At 39.3% G+C, this 23,496-nt stretch overlaps 1 protein-coding gene across 1 annotated transcript in view; it reads left to right on the forward strand.

The window, feature by feature from the left end:
- The window catches only part of GMEB1 (glucocorticoid modulatory element binding protein 1), a 37,226-nt gene that overhangs the window by 10,247 nt on the left and 3,483 nt on the right, over nt 1–23,496 (forward strand). Inside the window, exons 3-9 of the mRNA XM_069477559.1 lie at nt 6,106–6,188; nt 6,884–7,008; nt 8,051–8,154; nt 11,246–11,403; nt 14,674–14,805; nt 16,705–16,842; nt 20,846–20,968. Coding sequence (XP_069333660.1) covers nt 6,106–6,188; nt 6,884–7,008; nt 8,051–8,154; nt 11,246–11,403; nt 14,674–14,805; nt 16,705–16,842; nt 20,846–20,968 — 863 coding nt within the window. The remainder of the gene's footprint in view (nt 1–6,105; nt 6,189–6,883; nt 7,009–8,050; nt 8,155–11,245; nt 11,404–14,673; nt 14,806–16,704; nt 16,843–20,845; nt 20,969–23,496) is intronic.

A 23,496-nucleotide genomic window follows, 5' to 3' on the forward strand; every position in this document is an offset into this window, starting at 1 on the left:
GATTATAGGTGTGAGCCACCGTGCCCGGCCTCCTTTTTAATTTCTGATTGAGCTTATTTGGTTCCTTTGTCTTCTGTTCCTGGTTAATCTAGAAAGAGGTCTATCAATTTTGTTTCTCTTTTCAAAGAACCAAGTTTTGGTTTCACCGATCTTTTGTATTTTTTGTGTGTGTGTTTGTTTTCCATTTTGGGTGCTTTGATGGTGGTCTAGGTTCTGGATGGATGCCTTGGTTATAGATATCCTTAGTGTGGTAACTTTCTCAGTTGCTAATTGTTTGTAGGCTGTAGCAGTGGTGAGCGGTATATGGGCAGATTCCCTAACTCTCACTGATGAGGGAGAATGGAGGTCTTTGAAGTCCTTTCTGTTTCCCCAGCCCTGTGATTTTCTTAACAGTCCATGGCCAGTCTTATTTCATCTCTATATCCACCCACTTCTGCCTTTTTTTTTTTTAATCAAATCCCGGATATTAGTGTGTATGTCAAAAAGATAAAGAGTTTTTCTTTTCAGAAAAATTTTTTTTGTAAATATAACCAGATGTTTGCTGACATTTCTGAATATTGTTAAGCACAAAGGAAATATTGTAAGATCTATAAGGGAAAGTTGATATAAACAATTTCTGACATAAAATCAATAGAGTGATTTAAATTGTTATTGACACCAACAGATTATGTATGCTTATTCAAATTCACTTATTTGGAAATTTCATTTAGTATACACACACACACACACACACACACACACATCCAGTTATTACCTTTTCATATATGAGGACAAATTAAAGGGTAGGTTGTTTAGTTCCTGGCAGCTTTATTTTCTCATGAAGTCATCTTTTCTTCTATCTTTCGTAAAATGCCCCAGTTGTCACTTGTTCTATCCCTAGCAGAGACAGAAAAAACTTTTATATGCTATTTATAGTCTTAGGGTGTTTTCTTTTTTAAAGATTTAGTTCCATTTATTTTTCTTTTGTCTCTCTCTTATTTTCCTTAATGATATTATTGCCTTTTCTGGAAAACTATTATTACTCAATTGCATGTGAACATCTTTGTACAACATATATTGACCTCCCTGAGCCATTGTTTACACTAAGTTTAGTCCATGAGCTCGTGAATAAACATTTAGCACTAGTGAATACTGCATTTTGAGATGCCTCCCAAATCAATGCTCAGTTGATTTCTCTAGTTGTATTATCTAATTATTTGAATATTTTATTGCATTTTAGCCTCATTTTATATAAACAAGTGGGATAACAAAAACATCAATACCATTCACGAGAAGTACAGGTCAAGTTTAATATATCTGAGACGAAGATGGAAATTATCAAGTGTCAGTGTTCAGCCTCAGTCATACTTCACCTCATTGGCTGTGGGTTCAAGTAGGAAGGAAAAAAACAATCAAAGAACATGTGTAAAATGGTGGGAATATACTGGTAAAGATTATATCCAAAAGACAAGAACTAATTAGGGATTTTATTTCAATATTTTTATATTTCAATATACAGAACTCCCTTTAAATGTCTTTTTAGCTTATATATATGTATATATATAACATTTTATGCTTTTTCAGTTATTCATTATGTACATGTTTATAGGAATACATTATGCAGCATAAGTAGACTGTCTGGTAACAGTCTCCAGATATAAATACATAGACACATTGTATAAAATGATACTTTCATATTAAGAGTAGGTTGGCCTTAAAATGTATCTACCATTTAACTTTTTTTTTTTTTTTTAACATAGATACTAAGGTATCTAGAAAGCTTTTAATAATTCTGGGGATCTTTTAAAGCTAGAAGACTTATTCAGCATATGCTTTCTTTTAAAAAATAATGGTTAACCTTTTCAAATAAAATCTCTTTTATAACATCAAAAAGTTCCCAGAAGGAGTGAAGGTCCTGGAATTCCATCACCGTTCTTGACTTTCCTGTTTATTTTGGATTCATAATAGAGTTTTATTTTATTTTATTTTTTTTTTTTTTTTTGTTTTTGGGACAAAGTCTCACTCTGTTGCCCAGGGCTAGAGTGCCGTGGCATCAGCCTAGCTCACAGCAACCTCAAACTCTTGGGCTCAACCAATCCTACTGCCTCAGCCTCCCGAGTAGCTGGAACTACAGGCATGTGCCACCATGTCCGGCTAATTTTTTCTATATATTTTTAGTTGTCTGGTTAATTTCTTTCTTTTTTTAGTAGAGACGGGATCTTGCTCTTGCTCAGGCTGGTTTCGAACTCCTGACCTCGAGCGATCCTCCTGCCTCAGCCTCCCAGAGTGCTAGGATTACAGGCATGAGCCATCACATCCGACCAGAATAGAATTTTAAATATAATATGATCAGGATTTTAGTGCTACATAAGTTTGTTCAGTCTGCTCTCTGGCTTCATTCTTCTTCTGTAGAGGAAATTCAGTCCAAATGTAGTAGAATAGTTCAGTTTGAAGAATAGTGGCCCTTTTTTCCCTTTCATTGCCTATTCCTCCCTAGTAGAAATTTTAAGGTCTTTGGAAGATTATTAATTCTTTCAGAAGTAGGATATTCCTTAGTTTATGTAATAATCATCTCATTTTTTGAGAATTCTTTTTAATTTTTTTTTAGGTTTTTTTTTTTTGAAACAGGTTCTTGCTCTGTCACTCAGGCTGGAGTACAGTGGTGTGATCATAGCTCACTGTAACCTCCAACTCCTGGGCTCAGGGATCCACCTGCCTCAGCCTCCTAAGGAGCTACGAGTATAGGTGCGCATCATTACACCCAGCTAAGTTTTTAATCTTTTTGTAGAAACAGGATCTTGCTCTGTTGCCCAAGCTGGTCTCAAACTCCTAGGCTCAAGGAATCCTCCTGTCTCAGGCTGTCGAAGTGCTGGGATTATACGCATGGGCCACTGCGCCTGGCCCAAGAATCCTTATTTCTTAATCTGACATTCAGTTAATCAGAATATCTTTCCTTAACATTCTGGATAAAAAGAACTTAACTGTATGTGGATTTTTAGTTTTCAGAGAATTGGAATACAGTAACGTAGACTTAACTTTAAAGCTCTAGTAAAGCACCAGCACCACATGTACTCACCATCAAATTGGTATTAACTGATCAACACTTAAGTGCACATATAGTAACAACATTCATCGGGTGTTGGGCAGATGGGAGGGGGGAGCTGGAGATGGGTACATATACACCTAATGGGTGTGGTGTATACCGTCTGGGGGATGGACACACTTGAAACTCTGACTCGGGTTGGGCAAGGGCAATATGTGTAACCTTAACATTTGTACCCCCATAATATGCTGAAATTAAAAAAAATAAAATAAATCTTTAGTAAATGTAATTTTATCTTCCTTTGATGATTTGTAAGGCATGTCAGTATCTTATAATGCCTTAACATTTTGAACATATTTTATGACTTTTGACTATAGCTATAGTAGGTATAGAGAATTAAGCTAAATTCATCACTATCTTGAGTTATTTTAGATAATTTTTCCCTGATAAGATTTTTGTTTCTTTTATTTTTTAACAAAATTGAGTGGGTCTGTGGAATCTGATAAGATCTTTTTTACTCAGAAAAATATAGACTTATGTCCCCTACTTTCTACTCTCAAGTGCAATTTTTTTGATTTTTGAAATTATGTATACATGAGGATTTATTCTTTTAAGGGATTTTCACTTTTTTTTTTTTTTTTTTTTTTTGAGAGAGAGTCTCACTCTGTCACCCAGGCTAGAGTGTAATAATGTCATCATAGCTCATGGAAACCTCAAACTCCTGGGCTCAAGCAATCCTCCTGCCTCAGCCTCCCGAGTAGCTGGGACTATAGGTACCCGCCAGTGTGTCTGGCTAATTTTTCTGTTTTTAGTAGAGACGGGGTCTTGGTCTTGCTCAGGCTGGTCTCAACCTCCTGAGCTCATGTGATCCCCCTGCCTCGGCCTCCCAGAGTGCTAGGATTACAGGTGAGAGCCACTGAGCCCGGCCTGGATTTTTCACATATTGTTCAATTAAGAATGAGTTTATTAATTTTATTTGAAGCAATGGTTTCTCGTGTTTATCACAATCCTCATTCATTGAACAGCCATTTATTGGGTGCTTTGCTGTGTTCTAGTCAGTAAACTATGTGCCAGGCATACAAAATTGAATAAATGAATCAGACATAATCTCTGCTCTCAGGGACCTCTTAAGCTATGCCCAAGGGAAAGCAGACAGATTAACAAGTATATAGTAGTAAGTGTTATAGGTATTGTGACAAAAACCCCAAGTACAGTTCGGTCACAATGGAGGAAATGAGTGATTATACCGAAGGCACTGGGAGGAAAAGCAACATAGAGGCTGCTTAGTAAAAGACAAAAAGATGGGGAAGAATGTTCTAGGAAGAAGAATTAAGAGCAAAGATTAAAAGTTTAAAAGAAGATTGCACTTTTGAGAGCCACAGATAGTTTGTGAATGCTGGGGCTTGGATTTTAAGCTGGGGTTTAGGGAGAGTTAAAACCAGGGACCAGATTTTGGAGAGGCTTAAATATCATATGAAGGATCTGGGGCTTTAACAGTGAGGAGAGAGAGGGCGTTTGAAATATTTTAAGGAGGGCGTTAACATGATCCCTCTGGTGGGAGTATAGAAGATCAGTTAGGTGCAAAGATACTAGTCCAGACTAGAGATTATGAGGCCTGAATAAAGGCAGTAACAGTGGAGATAGAAACAGGGAGGATGGCTGGTGTTAAAGAGATCCATCTGGCAGAATTTGGTGACTGTGTAGGAGTTTAGGAGGAAGAAAAGGGAGAAATCTAGTGTAATTCCCAGATTTCTGTCTGGGGTCAGATTTCTGTTTACAGTATACTGGGTGATGCCATTGACAAGGATGCAAAGTATAAGAATAAGAGTAGTTTGGAGGGTGGGAAAGGGAAGAGAACTTGTTAGTTATTTTAGGCATGATGAATTCAACAAAGTCCTATGGGACATCCAAATGTATTTATTCATTTAGCAGTTAGCTGTGTCCTGCTATGAAATTCAGAAGGGAAGTCTGTGCCAGAGGTGTCACCATGGAGGTGGATTGTCATTGATGCTAAGGAGATTATTTAGGCAGTGCTTTTAAATAACAAGGTGCAATAATTAACACATTAGGTTTATCATAGAAATTAAACAAAGGACATCATTGTATCATGTTAGATTATCTGAGCCCGTAAATGTAGACATTTTAGAGTGATCTGCATTATATAAACCTTCACTAAGTGGTGCCCCTAGTTACTGTTAGTTACTTTGGGTATAGTTTCCCTCTTACTTTTTTATCCACTAGGCTTTGCTCATGTCAACTCTTTGGTTATGGTACCTTAAAAAATGCTAAATTGCTTTCAAAAAGTCAAAATGTGTAGATTCCAAGGGATATCAACTTTTATGGTCAACATGGTTATTCCTGTCTTGAACTATCTGCTGGTATTTACTTTTAGTCTTGTCAGGATAATTCTATAATATGACTTAGTTGTGTACTTGAAACCATACTGGCTGGGCACGGTGGCTCACGCCTGTAATCCTAGCACTCTGGGAGGCCGAGGCGGGTGGATCGTTTGAGCTCAGGAGTTCGAGACCAGCCTGAGCAAGAGCGAGACCCCGTCTCTACTAAAAATAGAAAGAAATTATATGGACAACTAAAAATATATACAGAAAAAATTAGCCGGGCATGGTGGCGCATGTCTGTAGTCCCAGCTACTTGGGAGGCTGAGGCAGGAGGATTGCCTGAGCCCAGGAGTTTGAGGTTGCTGTGAGCTAGGCTGACGCCATGGCACTCTAGCCCGGGCAACAGAGTGAGACTCTGTGTCAAAAAATAAAATAAAATAAAGTTATAAAGGGAAATTCTGGTGTAATACAGTAGCAAGTGGTGGTATAAACACAGTAGCAAGACTTACTTTTCTTTGAAGTGAAGAAAGGTGTTGATTCATTTCTGTGGTAGTAGCTGCTAAGCAGTCCTGGCAGCTTGGAGTTTAAATACAATGGGGAACCAGTCAAAGCACAAATGTAGAGTTGTATATCTATTTTATTCCTTTTGAGATAGTTTAAAACAAATTTCTTGACCCCATGCTGTGAATATTAATTTTTTCATGATTTATGTAGTTTGTTTATCGATGGACACTTTTACAACAGGATTTATGAAGCTGGGTCGGAGAATAACACGGCAGTTGTAGCAGTAGAAACTCACACGATACACAAAATTGAAGAAGGGATTGGTAAGTTTTTTTGTTATTCTAGTACCTTTGACCTTAGCTTCCTTGGTTGAGTTTTCTTGCCTTCTGTGCCTTGTTCTTCCCCACTCCCAATGTGCCCTACCAATACTGCGGTAGGGCAGTATTGATGTACCCCCATTGATTTGATGGGGGTACATCTAGAGACACCACAGACTAAGATGCTAGGGCTGTCAGTTGGTTGTTTAACATCAGTTTGCTAGGGTAGCTAAAAGTATTTTTCATCTATCAAAATCCCACAAAGAAATTGGAGCCTCAAGGTTGATCCCTATCATTAGAATGATGACTGATGAGATGTTGACTAGAAGGCACTCGGTGGAAAGAAACTTTGAAATTAAACAAACCTGAGTTTGAATCGTACTCTCTCGCTTCTTAGCTGCATGTCCTTGGGAAAGTTACTTCACCTTTCTGAAGCCCATATATGTAAAACCTAGGGAACACTCACTCACTGCCTTACTAAGTAAGATGAAGCATGTAAAAGTATATAACATAGTGTCTGGCACATAGTGGGAGTTTGGTAACAGATAGCTGTTATGCCAAACTTCTTCCAGAGGATTTCTAAACAATACCAGCAAGAGCGAAGTGTTAGCCCTTCAGACGAATCAGGAAACTAGAAATTTTGAATTTAAGCTTTAGGGAAAAGTCATTCGATAAATAACTGATATTTTTTCCATTTTCAGATGCAAGCACTATAGAAGCAAATGAGGATATGGAAATTGCTTACCCCATAACCTGTGGGGAGAGCAAAGCCATCCTCCTCTGGAAGAAGTTTGTATGTCCAGGAATAAATGTGAAGTGTGTCAAGGTAATTGTCTTTTCTTTGCTGAAACCTCTTCTGGGACTCCTTGTTTTCACACGGTATGAGTTCAGTGCCTCCTTTCATTCTTCCAACATATCAGGGCTTTTGGATTTTTGCAGCTGTTGTTCTATTGCGTCACAGTAGAAAAAATAAGGACTTTGGAGTGAAATTTACCTGGATTTAAGTCTCACTAGAATATAGGCTATACAAGAGCAGACAATTTGTCTGTTTTGTTCACCTAATGTATCCCTCCCCAGTACATAGAATGGTGCTTGGCATATAGTAGGTGATGAATAAATACTTGTTCAGTGTATGAATGGATGCATGGAATCCTGGCTCTATCACTGACTGGCTGGGTGATCTTAAGCAAGTTATTTAATATTTCAGAGCCTCATATGTTAAAATAGGAATAATCACATATATACACACTGTAAGGCTGCTAGATTAAATGAGATAATGTATGTAAAATGTCTTTCACTGGTGTGCATTGTGATAGAGTTTATTGGTAAAAAGAAAGAAACTTTATGAGAAGATAATGTGGAAATCATTGCTCATTCTGGCCCTATTGATAGCGACAACTATATTCAGAGATAATAGTCACCATAGCAATATCATCCTAGATTAATAGGATTACAAAGTTTTGAGGCTCCGCAGTGCTATTGGTTTCTACCATACTTGTTTTTTCCACCACATCTTGGATCTTGTCGTTATGGCTGGATAGATTACTTCAGTTTATTTGAACAGCATTTACAACACTAGACCCAACCACGTGATTCTAGACATAAATAGATTTTAGATACTAATCAATACATTCATCTCTGATCCTCCTCATGTGTTCTGGGGCTTTTTACCAGGAATGGGTACTGTGCTCAGAGAAGGGTCATCTCTGGCACAATAAGACGGGAGGCTGGATAATACAAGGCTATGATTTAGGATGTCATCAGGGTATTTTTTTGAACATAACAAATAGAGTTTTCATTTCATTATTTTCCCTCTTGGCCTACCTGAGTTTACATTGGACTATTTTGAACTTTTCTCTTTACTTTAGTTTAATGATCAGTTGATCAGCCCCAAGCATTTTGTTCATCTGGCTGGCAAGTCTACTCTAAAGGACTGGAAGAGAGCTATTCGTCTGGGTGGAATCATGCTCAGGTAATCTCTATTGTCAGGCACATACCTTTGAACAAACTTTGGGGCACTGAATCATGATGGACTCCAGTCTTTTCTCTTTAAGTTGACATTTTTATTCTGTCGCAAGGATTAGCTTGAATAATCCATGCATTATTTGACCTTTACCAACTTTTCCTTAAAATCCCTGGTAGAGAAGAAAGATTGAATTGAATTAACTCTTCCCAGCATCTAGGGCAAATTTTTCTGATGTCAGGATGTTGAGTAGGATCCTCTCTGATCAGAGAAGTTCAGGAATAGATGTCAGTCCTGCCTGAGATCACCAAGCTGAAGAAGGGCTAAGCCTGGTGCTGAGGAAGCATAACAACTGTGGAGAAGGTTAGGCTGACTGACAAATCCTGAGATAATCTGGTAAAGTAGAGGGTGCTGTTGATAAATAACAGTTAGGCATAGTGAATGTAATCCTTGCCATCACACAGAAATAAACTTCAGAATATATTATATAGCCCACTTCCATACCTTTTTTCCAATATGTTTACCATTATAGTTTTTCCCCTTACGAAGATTGATATTAGTATTCCTTGAGCACTTACGCACTGAGAGAAAATTTTAAAATGTGATCAAGAATTAAAAATTCCCGGCCTGGTGCAGTGCCTCATGCCTGTAATCCTAACACTCTGGGAGGCTGAGGCAGGTGGATCGTTTGAGCTCGGGAGTTCGAGACCAGCCTGAGCAAGAGCGAGACCCCATCTCTACTAACAAAATAGAAAGAAATTATATGGACAACTAAAAATATATATAGAAAAATTAGCCAGGCATGGTGGCACATGCCTGTAGTCCCAGTTACTCGGGAGGCTGAGGCAGAAGGATTGCTTGAGCCCAGGAGTTTGAGGTTGCTGTGAGCTAGGCTGACACCACGGCACTCTAGCCTGGGCAACAGAGTGAGACTCTGTCTCAAAAAAAGAAAAAAAAAAAAAAAAAAAAAAAAAGAATTAAAAATTCCCCACAGAACTTGCATCAAGGGCCTTAAAAACATCTTATCTTTTGTGTCGTCTTAATTCTTTTTAAGTAATCTAAGAAAAATCTATAATGCTTATAGAGATTTAAGCAGAAGGATGTTCATTGCAACATTATTTATTATGGTGAAAATTATATTCTGCTTTATAGTTGAGAGACTTCTAAAGTAATTAGGCTTATCTAAATATATATGAGTATATACTATGGAATATTTGCAGATATTAAAATATTTCTGAAGAGATTTTACAGCAAAAAATGCTTATGATGTAATGTGAAGAAAGAGAGCAAATATAAAACTGATTAGACAGTGTGATTTTAGCAGTGTTAAAACACTCATGTGTAGGTAAAATTTAGTAGAAGAAAATTCACTAAAATGTTGACATTACCTGTGTGTTGTAGGATTTTTTTTTTAGAAAGGGCAGTTGTTTTCTTTATGGTTTTCTGTGCTTTCTACAGAAAATGTTAGGTTTTGTTTTTAGAGACAAGTTCTTGCTGTGTTGCGCAGGCTGGAGTGCAGTGGCTATTCACAAGTGCTGTGATAGCGCACTGTGGACGCCAGCTCCTGAGCTCAAGTGATCCCCCTGCTTCAACCTCCTGAATAGCCAGGACTACAGACATGCACCACTGTGCCTGGCTAAAAATGTTAAATATTTTCCTCACATACTATTTTTATAGTCAGAGACACATAAACATTATTTCTTTAAAAATTTGTTCCAGATGATTTGTATGCAGAAATCAGTAGTTGAGACCAGGCATGGTGGCTCATGCCTGTAATCCTAGCACTCTGGGAGGCTGAGGCGGGAGGATCACTTGAGTTCAGGAGTTCAAGACCAGCCTGAGCAAGAGTGAGACCCCGTCTCTACTAAAAATAGACAAATTAGCTGGGCATCATGGTGTGCGCCTATAGTCCTAGCTAGTTAGGAGGCTGAGGCAGGAGAACCCCTTGAGCCCAGGAGTTTGATGTTGCAGTGAATTATGATGACACCACTGCACTCTACCAGGGTGACAGAGTGAGACTTTGTCTCAAAAAAAAAAAAAAAAAAAAAGAGGAAATTGAACCTTACCCCCCCATATTAAAAAAAAATAAAAATAAATAAATCAGTAGTTGAATGAAATTGGGGAGGAATACCTTTAACTTTCATTTTTGTTGTTCTTGCCCTGTTTTATTTACCCAGAAAGATAAACATATGCCAGTTTTCCTCAAAGGTAAAAAGGAATCAGAATACCTAAAAAGACCAGTCTGAGCAAGAGTGAGACTCCATCTCTACAAAAATTAGAAAAATTAGCCAGGTGTGGTGGCGTGTGCCGATAGTCCCAGCTAGCTACTTAGGACGCTAAGGCAGGAGAATCGCTTGAGCCCAGGAGTTTGAGGTTGCAGTGAGCTAGGCTGACGCCATGGTACTCTAGCCTGGGTGACAGAGACCATGTCTCCAAAAAAAGAAATAGAATGCCTAAAAAATCTTTAATGAATGCCAAGTGACATTATAACATAGAGTTTACTATAATTAAAATACCCTATGGCCTGTGGATCCTCTGGACATTTAAATATTGGATTTAATATTATCAACTTTGCTCTTTTTTGTTTTTTTTTAAGAGAGTTGTTAATCAATTTTTTTTTTTTTTTTTTTTTTGAAAAAAAGATATTTGCTGAAGCTTTATGTCTCTAAAAGTAGCAACAGATCTTACTGGTCTAGGAATACTAATACATCAGAATCTCATCATAAAATTCTAATTCTCCTGTGGCATTTCTTAATTGTATCAGGATTTCCCCTTTTTAGTTTGGTTTCAATGAGATTCTATGGGGAAACTTAGCTATTGTCAGGAGTATATACCTGAAGCTTAGTAATAATTGGAAATGGAAGAGAATACTCATAATGAGTAAACTAGAGAGGAAAGAGGAGTACTGGTAAATGTGCATAAGACCAATGAAAATTGAAAGCCCCAGTTAGAGTTTTTGCAACCTAACACTTCTAATACTATTAGGTTTCACTAATCTACAGAGTAGACTCAGCAATCTTGTCCCTATTTGTCCCCAAGGCCTAGTTCCCTCTAGATGAAGTGCAGGCTAAACTGGTACTTCTTGTCTCCCTTTGCACAGGAAAATGATGGACTCTGGACAAATTGACTTTTACCAACATGACAAAGTTTGCTCTAATACCTGCAGAAGCACCAAATTTGATCTTCTGATCAGCAGTGCAAGAGCTCCAGTGCCAGGACAGCAGACAAGTGTGGTGCAGACACCCACTTCGGCCGATGGTAGGGGGTAGGAAACCACCCGAAAACCCTCTGTGTTTTGTAGCAGCACTTTTCCCTTTATTTCTCCCTGGTGTTTCTGAATTTCATTTCTTGTGATCATTTATGTGTCTTGTAAGGTATGGTAATCTTGAGTAGGAGTCTATATTTTGGAAACAGATCTCTTGGTTTTCTTCCAAATGATTCCTATTAGCCAGACCTCCCTCCTTGTTTCTTTCTTACAGTGCATTATAAGCATTGGAAAGATGGTTCAGTAGTTACAGTGCTTATTCAGCAGTCTCACTTTGGTGCCACTTGGCATGTTGAGGTTGAATTACACTGTTTAAAAAAATCCTTTGCTTTACTAGTGGTCAAGGCAGGAAGGTAGATTAGAATGATGAATGGTTTTCAACCATTAGACTGAGATATATCAAAGACAATGTGTCATTGGCTGGGCTGGACTCCGGAGACTCTGCTGTAAGGGTCAGAGAGTTCTGCCTAGAAAAGCTCCAGATTACCAAACTGAGACTTCCACACAGATGAAACAGGATGAGCACACACTTATTTTTTTGTTTTGTTTTGTTTTTTTGTTTTTTTTTATTTTGATTTTCCACTATGAGTGTTGCTGTAGAGCACACACTTAACTTCAGTATTGTTGAGCTTGGGAGTAGGGCTCCTTACCGTCCAGGAAAGCTATAAACATGTGAGATTATTACTAAGGATTCAGTTAGTCCGGCTGGGGACTTACCACAGTTGGATAAAATATGTCTCAACTATTGTCATAAGACTTATAAATATGTCTGACAGAGTCACAAGAATGCTAAAGTATCTAAAAGGTTAGGGAAGTACACTGTGCTTTAAAAATGACCTTATAAGGTTTCTTTTGGTCAGCCCTAATACTCTGTGAGTAACCAGTGGGTGAATAGATGCCAAATCTCTTGAAATTTAAATCTCTTTCAGGAAAATATAAAATATCTGGCAGTTTGAAATTTTGGATACTTGACTGTTTCAATTGAAAAGTAAATGTAGGTGGGGCATGGTGGCATGTGCCTGTAGTCTCAGCTACTCAGGAAGCTGGGGCAGGAGGATCGCTTGAGCCCAGAAGTTTGAGGTTGCAGTGAGCTACGATGACACCACTGCACTCTACCCAAGGCAACAGAGTAAGACTCTTTTCAAAAATAAAGGAAAGAAAGAAAGAAAAGTAAAGTAAATGTAATCCCAGTGACCTGGGAGGCTGAGGTGGGAAGATCATTTGAGGCCAGGAGTTCAGGACCAGCCTGGGCATCATAGCAAGACTCCATCTCTAAAACAAGTTTTTAAAAAAATTAGTCCAGCATGATGGTACGGCCGATAGTCCCAGCAACTTGGAGACTGAGGCAGGAGGATCACTTGAGGCCAGAAGTTCAAGGCTGCAGTAAGCCATGATTGTATCACCACACTCCAGTCTGGGCAATAGAGCAAGATCCCATCTCCCATCTCTAAGAAAAAAAAGGAAGAAAAAGAATGGCAAAAAATGCTATAAAAATATATTAATATTTAGTTGAACAATACAGATTTGAACTGTGCTGTTCCACTTATACGTGGATTTTCTTCAACCAAATATGATCAAAAATACAGTATTCATGGGAACACTTATTCTATTTTATAAAAAGAAGTGTTGTCACATAAAAATAAATTTTAAAAAAAGAAAATACAGTATTTGTGGGATGTGAAACCCCGGTATGCTGAGGGTTGACTTTTTTTCTTTTTCTTTTCTCCCCCTGCTGTGCTCCTGTGCAGAAGGGTTGACTTTTCATATCCATGGGTTTTTTGTTTGTTTGTTTGTTTTTTGTTTTTTGTTTTTTTTCCTTGAGATAGAGTCTCACTCTGTCGCCTGGGCTAGAGTGCCGTGGTGTCAGCCTAGCTCACAGCAACCTCAAACTCCTGGGCTCAAGCAATCCTTCTGCCTCAGCCTCCCGAGTAACTGGGACTACAGGCATACGCCATCATGCCCGGCTCATTTTTTCTGCATATATTTTTGGTTGTCCAGCTAATTTCTTTCTATTTTTAGTAGAGACAGGGTCTTGCTCTTGCTCAGGCTGGTCTTGAACTCCTGAGCTCAAACAATCCACCCGCCTCGCCTCCCAGATTATATGCATGAGCCACCGCGCCCGGCCCATATCCATGGGTTCTGTGTGGCCTACTTGGGGACTTGAGGATGCGTGGGTTTGGTTACACACAAGAGGTCCTGGATCCAATCTCCTGTGCATGCCAAGGGATGACTGTACTTCCTTCCTATGTGGCCAAAACTCCTTTACTTCATTTTCCATCTTGCTATTACTCCTTTGCTTGGTTATTGACATCCTGTAGTGTGGAGAGTCTACACTTATCTGCATTGCTGTTTGGCTCAGTTTGATTTTTCTCAATTCTTTTTGTTTAAAATCTTAATATACAATTGATAGCAAAGAGTTTTTTCCCCCCTCTGTGGATCTGCTATACATGGATCTCTTATCTGCTTTTTTTGGTCTCCATTTCTCTTTCTTTCTCTTCACAGGGTGATACATAAGCCATAGTAACTTTAGATGTTCTAGATACTTAGTATTAAACATGTTTGTAGTAGGGTTCTTGGTAAACCATCGTACCTTTTTTTTATTTGTTTCTAAGGCAGTGTCTTACTCTGTCCCCAAGGCTAGAGTGCAGTGGTGCAATCATAGATTATGGCAACCTCAAATTCCTGGGCTCAAGCGATCCACCTGCCTGAGCCTGCCCAGTAGTTGGGACTATAGACACACACCACTACGCCTGTCTTTTTTTTTTTTGTAGAGACAGGGGTCTTGCTGTGTTGCTCAGGCTGATCTTGAACTCCTGGCCTCAAGCAGTCCTCCCACCTCAGCCTTCCAAAGTTCTGGGATTATAGACATGGACCATTGCGCCCAGCCTATACTTTTAAATTATTTCAGTCTTTGTCATTTTCAATAAGTCTGGGACAGGCAGCCTAGCAACCATGCCTACCTTCAGTTTCTTTCAAAACATACCTACTCAGGAAACATTGCCCTTTTGTGATTTTATAAGTTATCTTTCACTTTCTCCTCAGAGTAAGAAGAAAGCATTTTCCTTTTCAAGGCAGGTTTTCTTTCGAAAATCCAGGGTTCATCCTGCCTCACATAAGTGTCTAGTTTTTAAAATAGGGACCTCTAGCCAAGAGGCTAGAATGGTTAAAATAACGAGGTCTCTGTAGTTGTGAGTATGAGATAGAGGATAGCTATGACTTTTCCATAAAATTCACTGGTCTTACCTCTACTGGACGGCTTTTAGGTAGCATCACACAGATTGCCATCTCAGAAGAGAGCATGGAAGAGGCAGGGCTGGAATGGAACTCGGCTCTCACTGCTGCTGTCACTATGGCCACAGAGGATGGAGTGAAGAAAGACTCAGAGGAAATTTCAGGTATTTTTCTTTGAGGCTCAGATATCTTGCATGGTTTTGTGACTCTTTTCACCATGATGATTATGGACTTATGGACACAGAAGACCTCTTACTTTGGCTGTTTTTTCCCATGTATATAAATACTAACCGTAGCTACAAACATCTTACTTTAATCCATGCAATAGCTCTACAAAGTCACATTTTACATGGGAAGAAATTGGGATTCAGAAAAGTTTCACAACTTGCCTAAGACTGGTCACACAACCAATAAGTTGCAGAGTTGAATTCAGCTGTTGGACCTATGTAGTCCGTGCTTTTCATCCTATCAAACTGCCTTTAACTTTGGCACATTTCTTAGATAAACCAAGCCTAAGGATGTTAGATGGAAAAATTAGGTAGCAGGTATTTTAAAGCAGCAGTTTCCGACCTTTTTGGCACCAGGGACTAGCTTCATGGAAGACAGTTCTTCCACAGACAGGGGTTGGGGGGCGGTCCCAGATGACCCAAGTGCACCGCATTCATTGTGCAGTCAAACCTCTCTGCCAGTGACAATCTGCACTTGCTGTTGCTCCCCAGCACCAGCACCACTGCACCATTTCCACCCCAGATCAGCAAGCACCAGGCTCTCACAAGGAGCTCACAACCTAGACCTTTCCCATGCACAGTCCACAGTAGGGTTCGTGCTTCTATGAGCATCCAGTGGCACCTGATCTGACAGGAGGCAGAGCCCACGCGGTGATGCCAGCGATGGGGAGCAGTTGCAAATACAGATGAAGCCTTGCCTGCCCACCGCCCACCACCCACCTCCTGCTGTGTAGCCAGGGCTGGTGGGGGAGGAGGGGGGATGCCAACAGGCCACAGACAGGCACTGGAGGTTGGGGACCACCACTCAGGGGGTTGGGGACCATAGTTTTAGAGGATGGTGATTAATGGTGATTCTTAGAAGGGACCAGGAAAGGTTTCACATCATCCTCCATTCATTTATTAAATATTTATTATTGCCCATTTTTAGCTGGAACTGTTGCTAGACACAAGGTACATAGATGAAAAACCAGAGCCACCACCCTCAGGGAGCTTATAGCCCCACCTATCCAACTGTTTCGTTTTCTTAAGTATAGAACTGGGGGTGCTTATCTTTTAATTAATATTTAATTTAATATCTTTATTTTTAAAGGTATTCATAATATTAAATATCGAATTTTTAAATAAAATTCAAATTTAATTAAATAATAGTCAATATTAAATATTTAATGTTTATTTAATATTTAACATCTTTTTTTTTTTTTTTTTTTTTTTTTTGAGACAGAGTCTCACTTTGTTGCCCAGGCTAGAGTGAGTGCCATGGCGTCAGCCTAGCTCACAGCAACCTCAAACTCCTGAGCTCAAGGGATCCTTCCTGTCTCAGCCTCCCGAGTAGTTGGGACTACAGGCATGCACCACCATGCCCGGCTAATTTTTTCTATATATATTTTTAGCTGTCCATATAATTTCTTTCTATTTTTAGTAGAGATGGGGTCTCGCTCTTGCTCAGGCTGGTCTCAAACTCCTGAGCTCAAACGATCCGCTCACCTCGGCCTCCCAGAGTGCTAGGATTACAGGCGTGAGCCACCGCGCCCGGCCAATATTTAACATCTTTATTGGAGGAAAATGCCTATTCTTGTAGCCAGAGCCATAAAAAATTGAGGGCATGACAAATTGAGGCAATTATCCCAAGCCCCTATGCTGCTAAAGGGGCCACATAATTAGGTACCAACTCAGGGAGCCATCTAGTATTCCAAAAGTTTCTTCCCTTTTCCAAGAAATGACCCAACAAGAAATCCTTTTGAACCAAAATAATTTTGTATTTAACATTGTAAAGATTTGCCTGAGTATCTATATAGCATTCCTTGTTTACAGTCTGTCTTATCCCTCTTGTGCCAGAGGACACATTGATGTTCTGGAAAGGAATAGCTGATGTAGGGCTGATGGAAGAAGTTGTCTGCAACATACAGAAGGAAATAGAAGAGCTACTCAGGGGAGTTCAGCAGCGGCTCATCCAGGCTCCCTTCCAGGTCACAGGTAAGTGCACAAATCCAGGCATTTATTGAATACTCACAACTGTAGGCAGGTCTTGTCAGCCTCACAAAACCCTAAGATATAGGTATAATTATCTTCATTCTATAGATAAGGCTCATAAAAGTTAAGTCACTTGTCAAGTTTTATAATTGAATTTTGAACTCAGGTCTAGCCATACTTTTTCCACAGGTAATTTTTGCCTTTATAAATGGTGTCAGAAAGCAATCTCTCCTTCTAGATACATATTTTTTCAGCCTTTCTCTCTCTCTATATATATATGTGTGTGTATATATGTACATTCTGTGTGTGTGTGTGTGTGTGTGTGTAGAGAGAGAATCTGAAAATTGGGAGAAATCTACCTCATTTTAGATTATTCTCATATCCTATATCCTGTTAATCTTAACTGTTGTGTTCACTGATAGCTATGCTACGTCTTGTTTCTTTTTTTTTTTTTGAGACAGGGTCTCACTCTGTTGCCCAGGCTAGAGTGCTGTGATACCATTATAGCTCATTACAACCTCAAACTCCTGAGCTCAAATGATCCTCCTGCCTCAGCCTCCTGAGTAACTGGGACTACAGGCTTGCACTACCACATCTGCCTAATTTTTAAAATTTTTTTGTAGAGACAGGGTCTCACTGTTGCCTAGACTAGTCTGAAACTCCTGAGCTCAAGCAATCCTCCTGCCTCAGCCTCCCAAAGTATTAGGATTACAGGCATGAGCCATGGTACCTAGCCACTGATGGCTATTGCTGAATACTCACAGGGTGCTTGCTGCTATGCAGTATGTAAAAGGATGTTCTAATCATCTGATACAAATGGGGTTTTGATGAGACCTCATAAGCTGTGTGTTCAGTGAGTTCTTACTGAAATTTGTACCTCTTTATAACCTATGCATTATATACCATACACTTAAACAAACTTTACAGTGAAATCTTTTTAAAATTTAAAACAAGACATGCTTGGAGTTTAAAAAAAAATAATGCAAATAATAGGCCGGGCGCGGTGGCTCACGCCTGTAACCCTAACACTCTGGGAGGCTGAGACGGGTGGATCGCTTCAAGGTCAGGAGTTCAAGACCAGCCTGAGCAAGAGCGAGACCCCGTCTCTACTAAAAATAGAAAGAAATTATATGGACAACTAAAATATATATATACAAAAAATTAGCCGGGCATGGTGGCACATGCCTGTAGTCCCAGCTACTCAGGAGGCTGAGGCAGTAGGATCGCTTAAGTCCAGGAGTTTGAGGTTGCTGTGAGCTAGGCTGACGCCACGGCACTCACTCTAGCCCAGGCAACAAAGTGAGACTCTGTCTCAAAAAAAAAAAAATAAAAAAAAAATAATAATAATAACACAAATAATAAAGAAAGTAGGGATGATTATTTTAGTGATAGTCAAGGAAGGCCCGTGTAAGGAGGTGACATTTGAGCAGAGACCTGAATTGAAGGAGCTAGCCATGTGACAACCTGGGAGAAAGAATATTCCGGGCAGAGGGAACAAAGATCTTGAAGTGGCAATGAGCCTGCTGGGTTCAAAGAATTATAGGAATACCGATAGTGCAGCTGCAGTGGAGTTAAGTTGTGGGGGACAGTAATAGGTGATGAGGCTGGAGGGGCACAGAAGAGAAAGTTTAGATAAACCTTGGTCAGAACTTTGGGTTTTATTCTGAGGTGATAGCAAACCATCACAGTGGTTTTGAGCACAGGAGTGAAGTAACCAGATTTTTAAATTTTTATATATGTATATGTATGTGTGTGTGTATATATATATGTACACACACATATATATGTATACATATATATATAGTTTTTGGTTTTTTGTGTTTGTTGGTTTTTGGGGTTTTTTTTGTTTTTTTGTTTTTTGTGTTTTGTTTCTTTTTTGTGAGACAGGGTCTTGCCCTGTTGCTCAGGCTGGAGTGCTGTGGCATGATCCCAGCTCACTGCAACCTCCAACTCTCAGGATCAAACAATCCTCCTGGCTCAGCTTCCCAAGTAGCTGGGAATATAGGAGTGTACCACCACACTAGGCTAATTTTTTTTTTTTTTTTTTTTTTTTTTTTTTTTTTGTTGAGACAGAGTCTCACTTTGTTGCCCAGGCTAGAGTGAGTGCCGTGGCGTCAGCTTAGCTCACAGCAACCTCAGACTCCTCGGCTTAAGCGATCCTACTGCCTCAGCCTCCCGAGTAGCTGGGACTATAGGCATGCGCCACTATGCCCGGCTAATTTTTTCTATATATATAGATTTTTAGTTGTCCATATAATGTCTTTCTATTTTTAGTAGAGACGGGGTCTCGCTCAGGCTGGTCTCGAACTTCTGACCTTGAGCGATCCACCCGCCTCGGCCTCCCAGAGTGCTAGGATTACAGGTGTGAGCCACCGCGCCCGGCCTAATTTTTTATTTTTATTTATTTTTTTCTTTTAAGAAAATATCAGCAATCATCAGCTAATTTTTTTAAAAAGTTTTTTATAGAGATGGGGTCTTGCTATGTTGCTCAGGCTGTCTCAAACTCCTGGGTTTAAGCGATCCTCCCACCTTGGCCTTCCAAAGTGCTGGGATTACAGGCATGAGCCACCACACCCAGCCCAGATTTATATTTTTTAAAAGAAAACTTTGGTTGCTGTGTGGCGAATAGACTATATGGGGCAAGAATGTAAACAAGAAGACCAGTTGGAGTTGGGAAACTCATAAAGGAATTCATCCAAGCAAGAGATGATGTGGCATGGATTAGAGTGGGCAGTGGTAGACCTAGGAAGAAGTGATCAGATTGGGGATGTATTTTGAATGTGTAACTGACAACTCTTGCTGATGGATTGGATGTAGGGTGAAAGAGAAAGAAAGATATCCAGGATGACTCATGCATTTTTGGTCTGAGCTGAGTGTTGATGCCATTTACTGAGATAAAGAACACTGTGGGAGGAACAGGTTTAGAGAGGAAATCAAAATTAGTTTTTGACCTGTTAAACTGAGATGACTATGAGGCCATCAAATGGAGATATCACTCCTATAACTGTAAGTATAAAGGTGGAATGCAGGAAAGAGGTCAGGGCTAGAGATCTACATGTGGGAGTTCTCAGCATGTACGTGTTATTTAAAACCACTGAGAAGACATGGAAGGTGAGAAGACCATGGAAGGCAGTGTAGGTGAAGTTGTCCAAGTCTAGGAAATAATGACCATGAATACGCAGAGTTCTCTTAAAGTTTTATATAGACTGGGCAAGGTGGCTCACGCCTGTAATTCCAGCTCTTTGGGAAGCCAAGGCAGGAGGATTGCTTGAGGCCAGGAGTTCAAGACTAGCCGGGGCAACAGTGAGACCCTGTCTCTACAAAAAATAAAAAAATTAGCTGGGCATTGTGTTGTACACCTGTGGTCCCAGCTACTCAGGAGGCTGAAGTGGGAGGATCACTTGAACATAGGAGTTTGAGGCTGCAGTGAGCTGTGGTCGTGTGGTCGTGTGGTCGTGCCACTATACTCCATTCTCAGTGACAGTGTGAGACCCCATCTCTAAAAAAAAAAAAAAAAAAAAAGAATTGTATATACAGGGGAACAGAGATAATACTATTAGTAATAATATTGCATGCCAGTGCTCATGTTTGGCACTTAAAGTATGATATTTATAATTTTTTATATCTATTTTGCAGAGTAAATATTATTAGTCCCATTTGTTTCAGATGAGAAAACTGAGGAGTCGAATAACTTTAGATAGGAAGTAGCAAAACTGAGATTCAAATTTAGGTCTATCTAATACAGTGACCATGTTTTCTATACCTATAAACAGATACAAGATTTTTTTTTTCTGGTTTTTTGTATTTATTTATAAGGAAAGACAAAAATACAACAATTAAAGCAAAGTTTATTATACATGTGATAAATCTTTGTTAAAAATTTATTAAAATGCAATTAGGAGAGTCCCATAATTTCTGGGTTGTTCCATATTTATAAGCAGCACAACAGGGAGTTGGTGGAACATTTGTGTTTTAACTTGACAGGCATGTTTTTTGTTTTAAATAGATGCTGCTGTTCTCAACAACGTAGCCCATACATTTGGCCTAATGGACACGGTCAAGAAGGTTTTAGACAACAGAAGGAACCAAGTAGAACAGGGAGAAGAGCAATTTCTCTATACTCTGGCAGGTATTATAACTTACTTCTCTTCTTAGGTGATATTTTGCTGATATTCTTAAGTCTTGCCATTTCTTTGTTGACTTCTGGTGGGACTGACATTTTTTTTTTTAATTCACATAGTATCAGGTTTTACTTTTTAAAATAAAAATGGGGTGGGGTAAAACAAAACAAAAATAAAATAAATAAGATAAAATAAAAACAACCTCAGGTGAAGTGGAGTGGTGGGAAACAAAGGAAAAAAGAAAGAAGCCAACATTATGGTCCTCCTTCTGTGTTTTGTGGAGGATTAAGATGTGTCCTAGATTGCTCCATTGATCCAGTAATGTTGGTGACAGAAGACACAAAGTGGTCTTTGTCTTTTTACATGGTTTTGGTAGATATAAATTTAGTACCTTCTCCATTATTTGCGGTAATCAGAAATTATGAGAATGTGGTTAATTTAACTGTTTTTGTCAAGTACTTTGCTAGTCTTTAAGCTAGGCTTTAGTAAATGTAGGCTGGGCACAATGGCTCACATCCGTAATCCTAGTACTCTGGGAGGTTAAGTAGGGAGGATCGCTTGAGCTCAGGAGCTTGCCAGAGTGAGACCCTGTCTCTACAAAAAATAGAAAAAATTGGCCAGGCATGGTGGTATGTACCTATACTATAGTCCCAGCTACTGGGAGGCTCAGGCAGGAGGATCACTTAAGCCCAGGAGTTTGAGGTTGCTGTGAGCTATGATGATGCCACTGCACTCTAGCTGGGGCGACAGGGCAAGACTCTGTCTCAGAAAAAAAAAAAAAAGTGTTGTGTAAGACAGCTTCACTTTCCTCAGGGTCTTCGAGAAACTTAAGGGAAAGCAGATACAGAAACAAATATATGCAAAAAGTAGTAAATTTTGTGACATAAAGTGGTATTGTGGAAGAACAAATGGAGTTTTCACTTCTACCTGGAGAGACTCAAGAAAAGCTTTTGGAGGAGGTAAAGCAGGTAAAAGATAGAAAACAAATCAGAGGTGTGGATTATCAGCCTTTGAATAATGTAGAATATATCATAGTCAGTGGTGAAGCCAAAAGGGTTAGGGTCATTTGATTAGAGAAGGATAATTTAGTTTGTTTTCAACTTACTTTTATACCTAGTTTATATTTTAAACTCAGTTTACTGAGTTTTGATCCTCCTTAGGATTCTAGGATGTCTATTATCCCTATTTTACAGGTTACCCACTAGAGGCACAGAGAGGATAAATGATTTGCCTGAGGCCACATCACTACTTGGCAGACAATCCTAGAATAGAACTCTATCATTTTACTCCTAATCTAGTGCTTTCTCTCACCTTGACACTTTAAATCATCAGAAAAATGGTTTTTGTTAGAAATGTGGGCTTTTGGTTTCCTTGTTGGTATTATTATTCATTATTTGTTGAGATAGGTTCTCACTCTGTTGCCTGGGCTAGAGTGCAGTGACATCACCATAGGTCACTGCAACTTCAAACTCCTGGGCTTAAGCGATTCTCCTCACTCAGCCTCCATGCTGAGTCCAGACAGGGTCTCGCTGTTGCCCAGGCTGGTCTCCAGCTCTTGGTGTCAAGTGATTCTCTTGCCTTAGCCTCCCGAAGTGTTAGGATTACAGGCCTGAGCCACTGCCTGGCCTGTATTATTTTTTTAGAACTTTTTCCTGAGACAGAGTTTCAGCTCTGCCACCCCAGGTAGAGTGCAGTGGCGTCATCATAGCTCACTGCAACCTCAAGCTCCGGGGTCAAGCAATCCTCCTGCCTCAGCATCCTAAGTAGCTGGGACTACAGGCACGTGCCACCACACCTGCGTAATTTTTTTATTTTTATTTTTAGTAGAGATGGGGTCTCGCTCTTGCTCAGGCTGGTTTCGAACTCCTCACCTTAAGCAATCCTCCTGCCTCTCCTCTCAGAGTGGTAGGATTACAGGCATGAGCCACTGTGCCTGGCCATTTTTTAAGATAGTTTTAATCATAGGATACATAAAGTTTTGTATCTTTTTTGACCATGACATATTAATATTTTTCCAAATCACTATACAGTATCTTAGGACAGTCTAGGGATGACATGTTAATTTTCTGTATTTTCTTTAGTTGCTTATTTTGTTACAGTGAACTTATTTGACAGTAACTTTTTCTTTTTTATATCCTTCTAAGCTACTTCCCAGGACTAGGCTTCAATTTAAATTATATTGATAATGTTTTTATGGATTTTTGTGTCCTCTTGTCAAATTCCCAAGAAGATTATGCCAATTTATGTCACCAGTTTGAGCACACCAATATTGGGTGTAGGGGTATTTATAACGTTCCCTGATTTAAATTTCTTTCAGTTATAGATTTAGTTAGTACCTTGTTTAGGTACATATTTCTTTGATTACTATTGAAGATGAAAAAAATGCAGTATTTCAGTATTTTGTTACCTTAAAAGACGGTATTTTATAAATTTTGAAGGTGTTCTTGATCCCTACCTATTCCTTTTATTCTAAGCAAGGAACCTGACTTTATAGTATTTAATAGTATAAGACAGGAAAAACCAAAGTGTTTTTTCT

This window comes from Eulemur rufifrons, chromosome 8, assembly GCF_041146395.1.
Source record: "Eulemur rufifrons isolate Redbay chromosome 8, OSU_ERuf_1, whole genome shotgun sequence".
Lineage (NCBI taxonomy): Eukaryota > Metazoa > Chordata > Mammalia > Primates > Lemuridae > Eulemur > Eulemur rufifrons.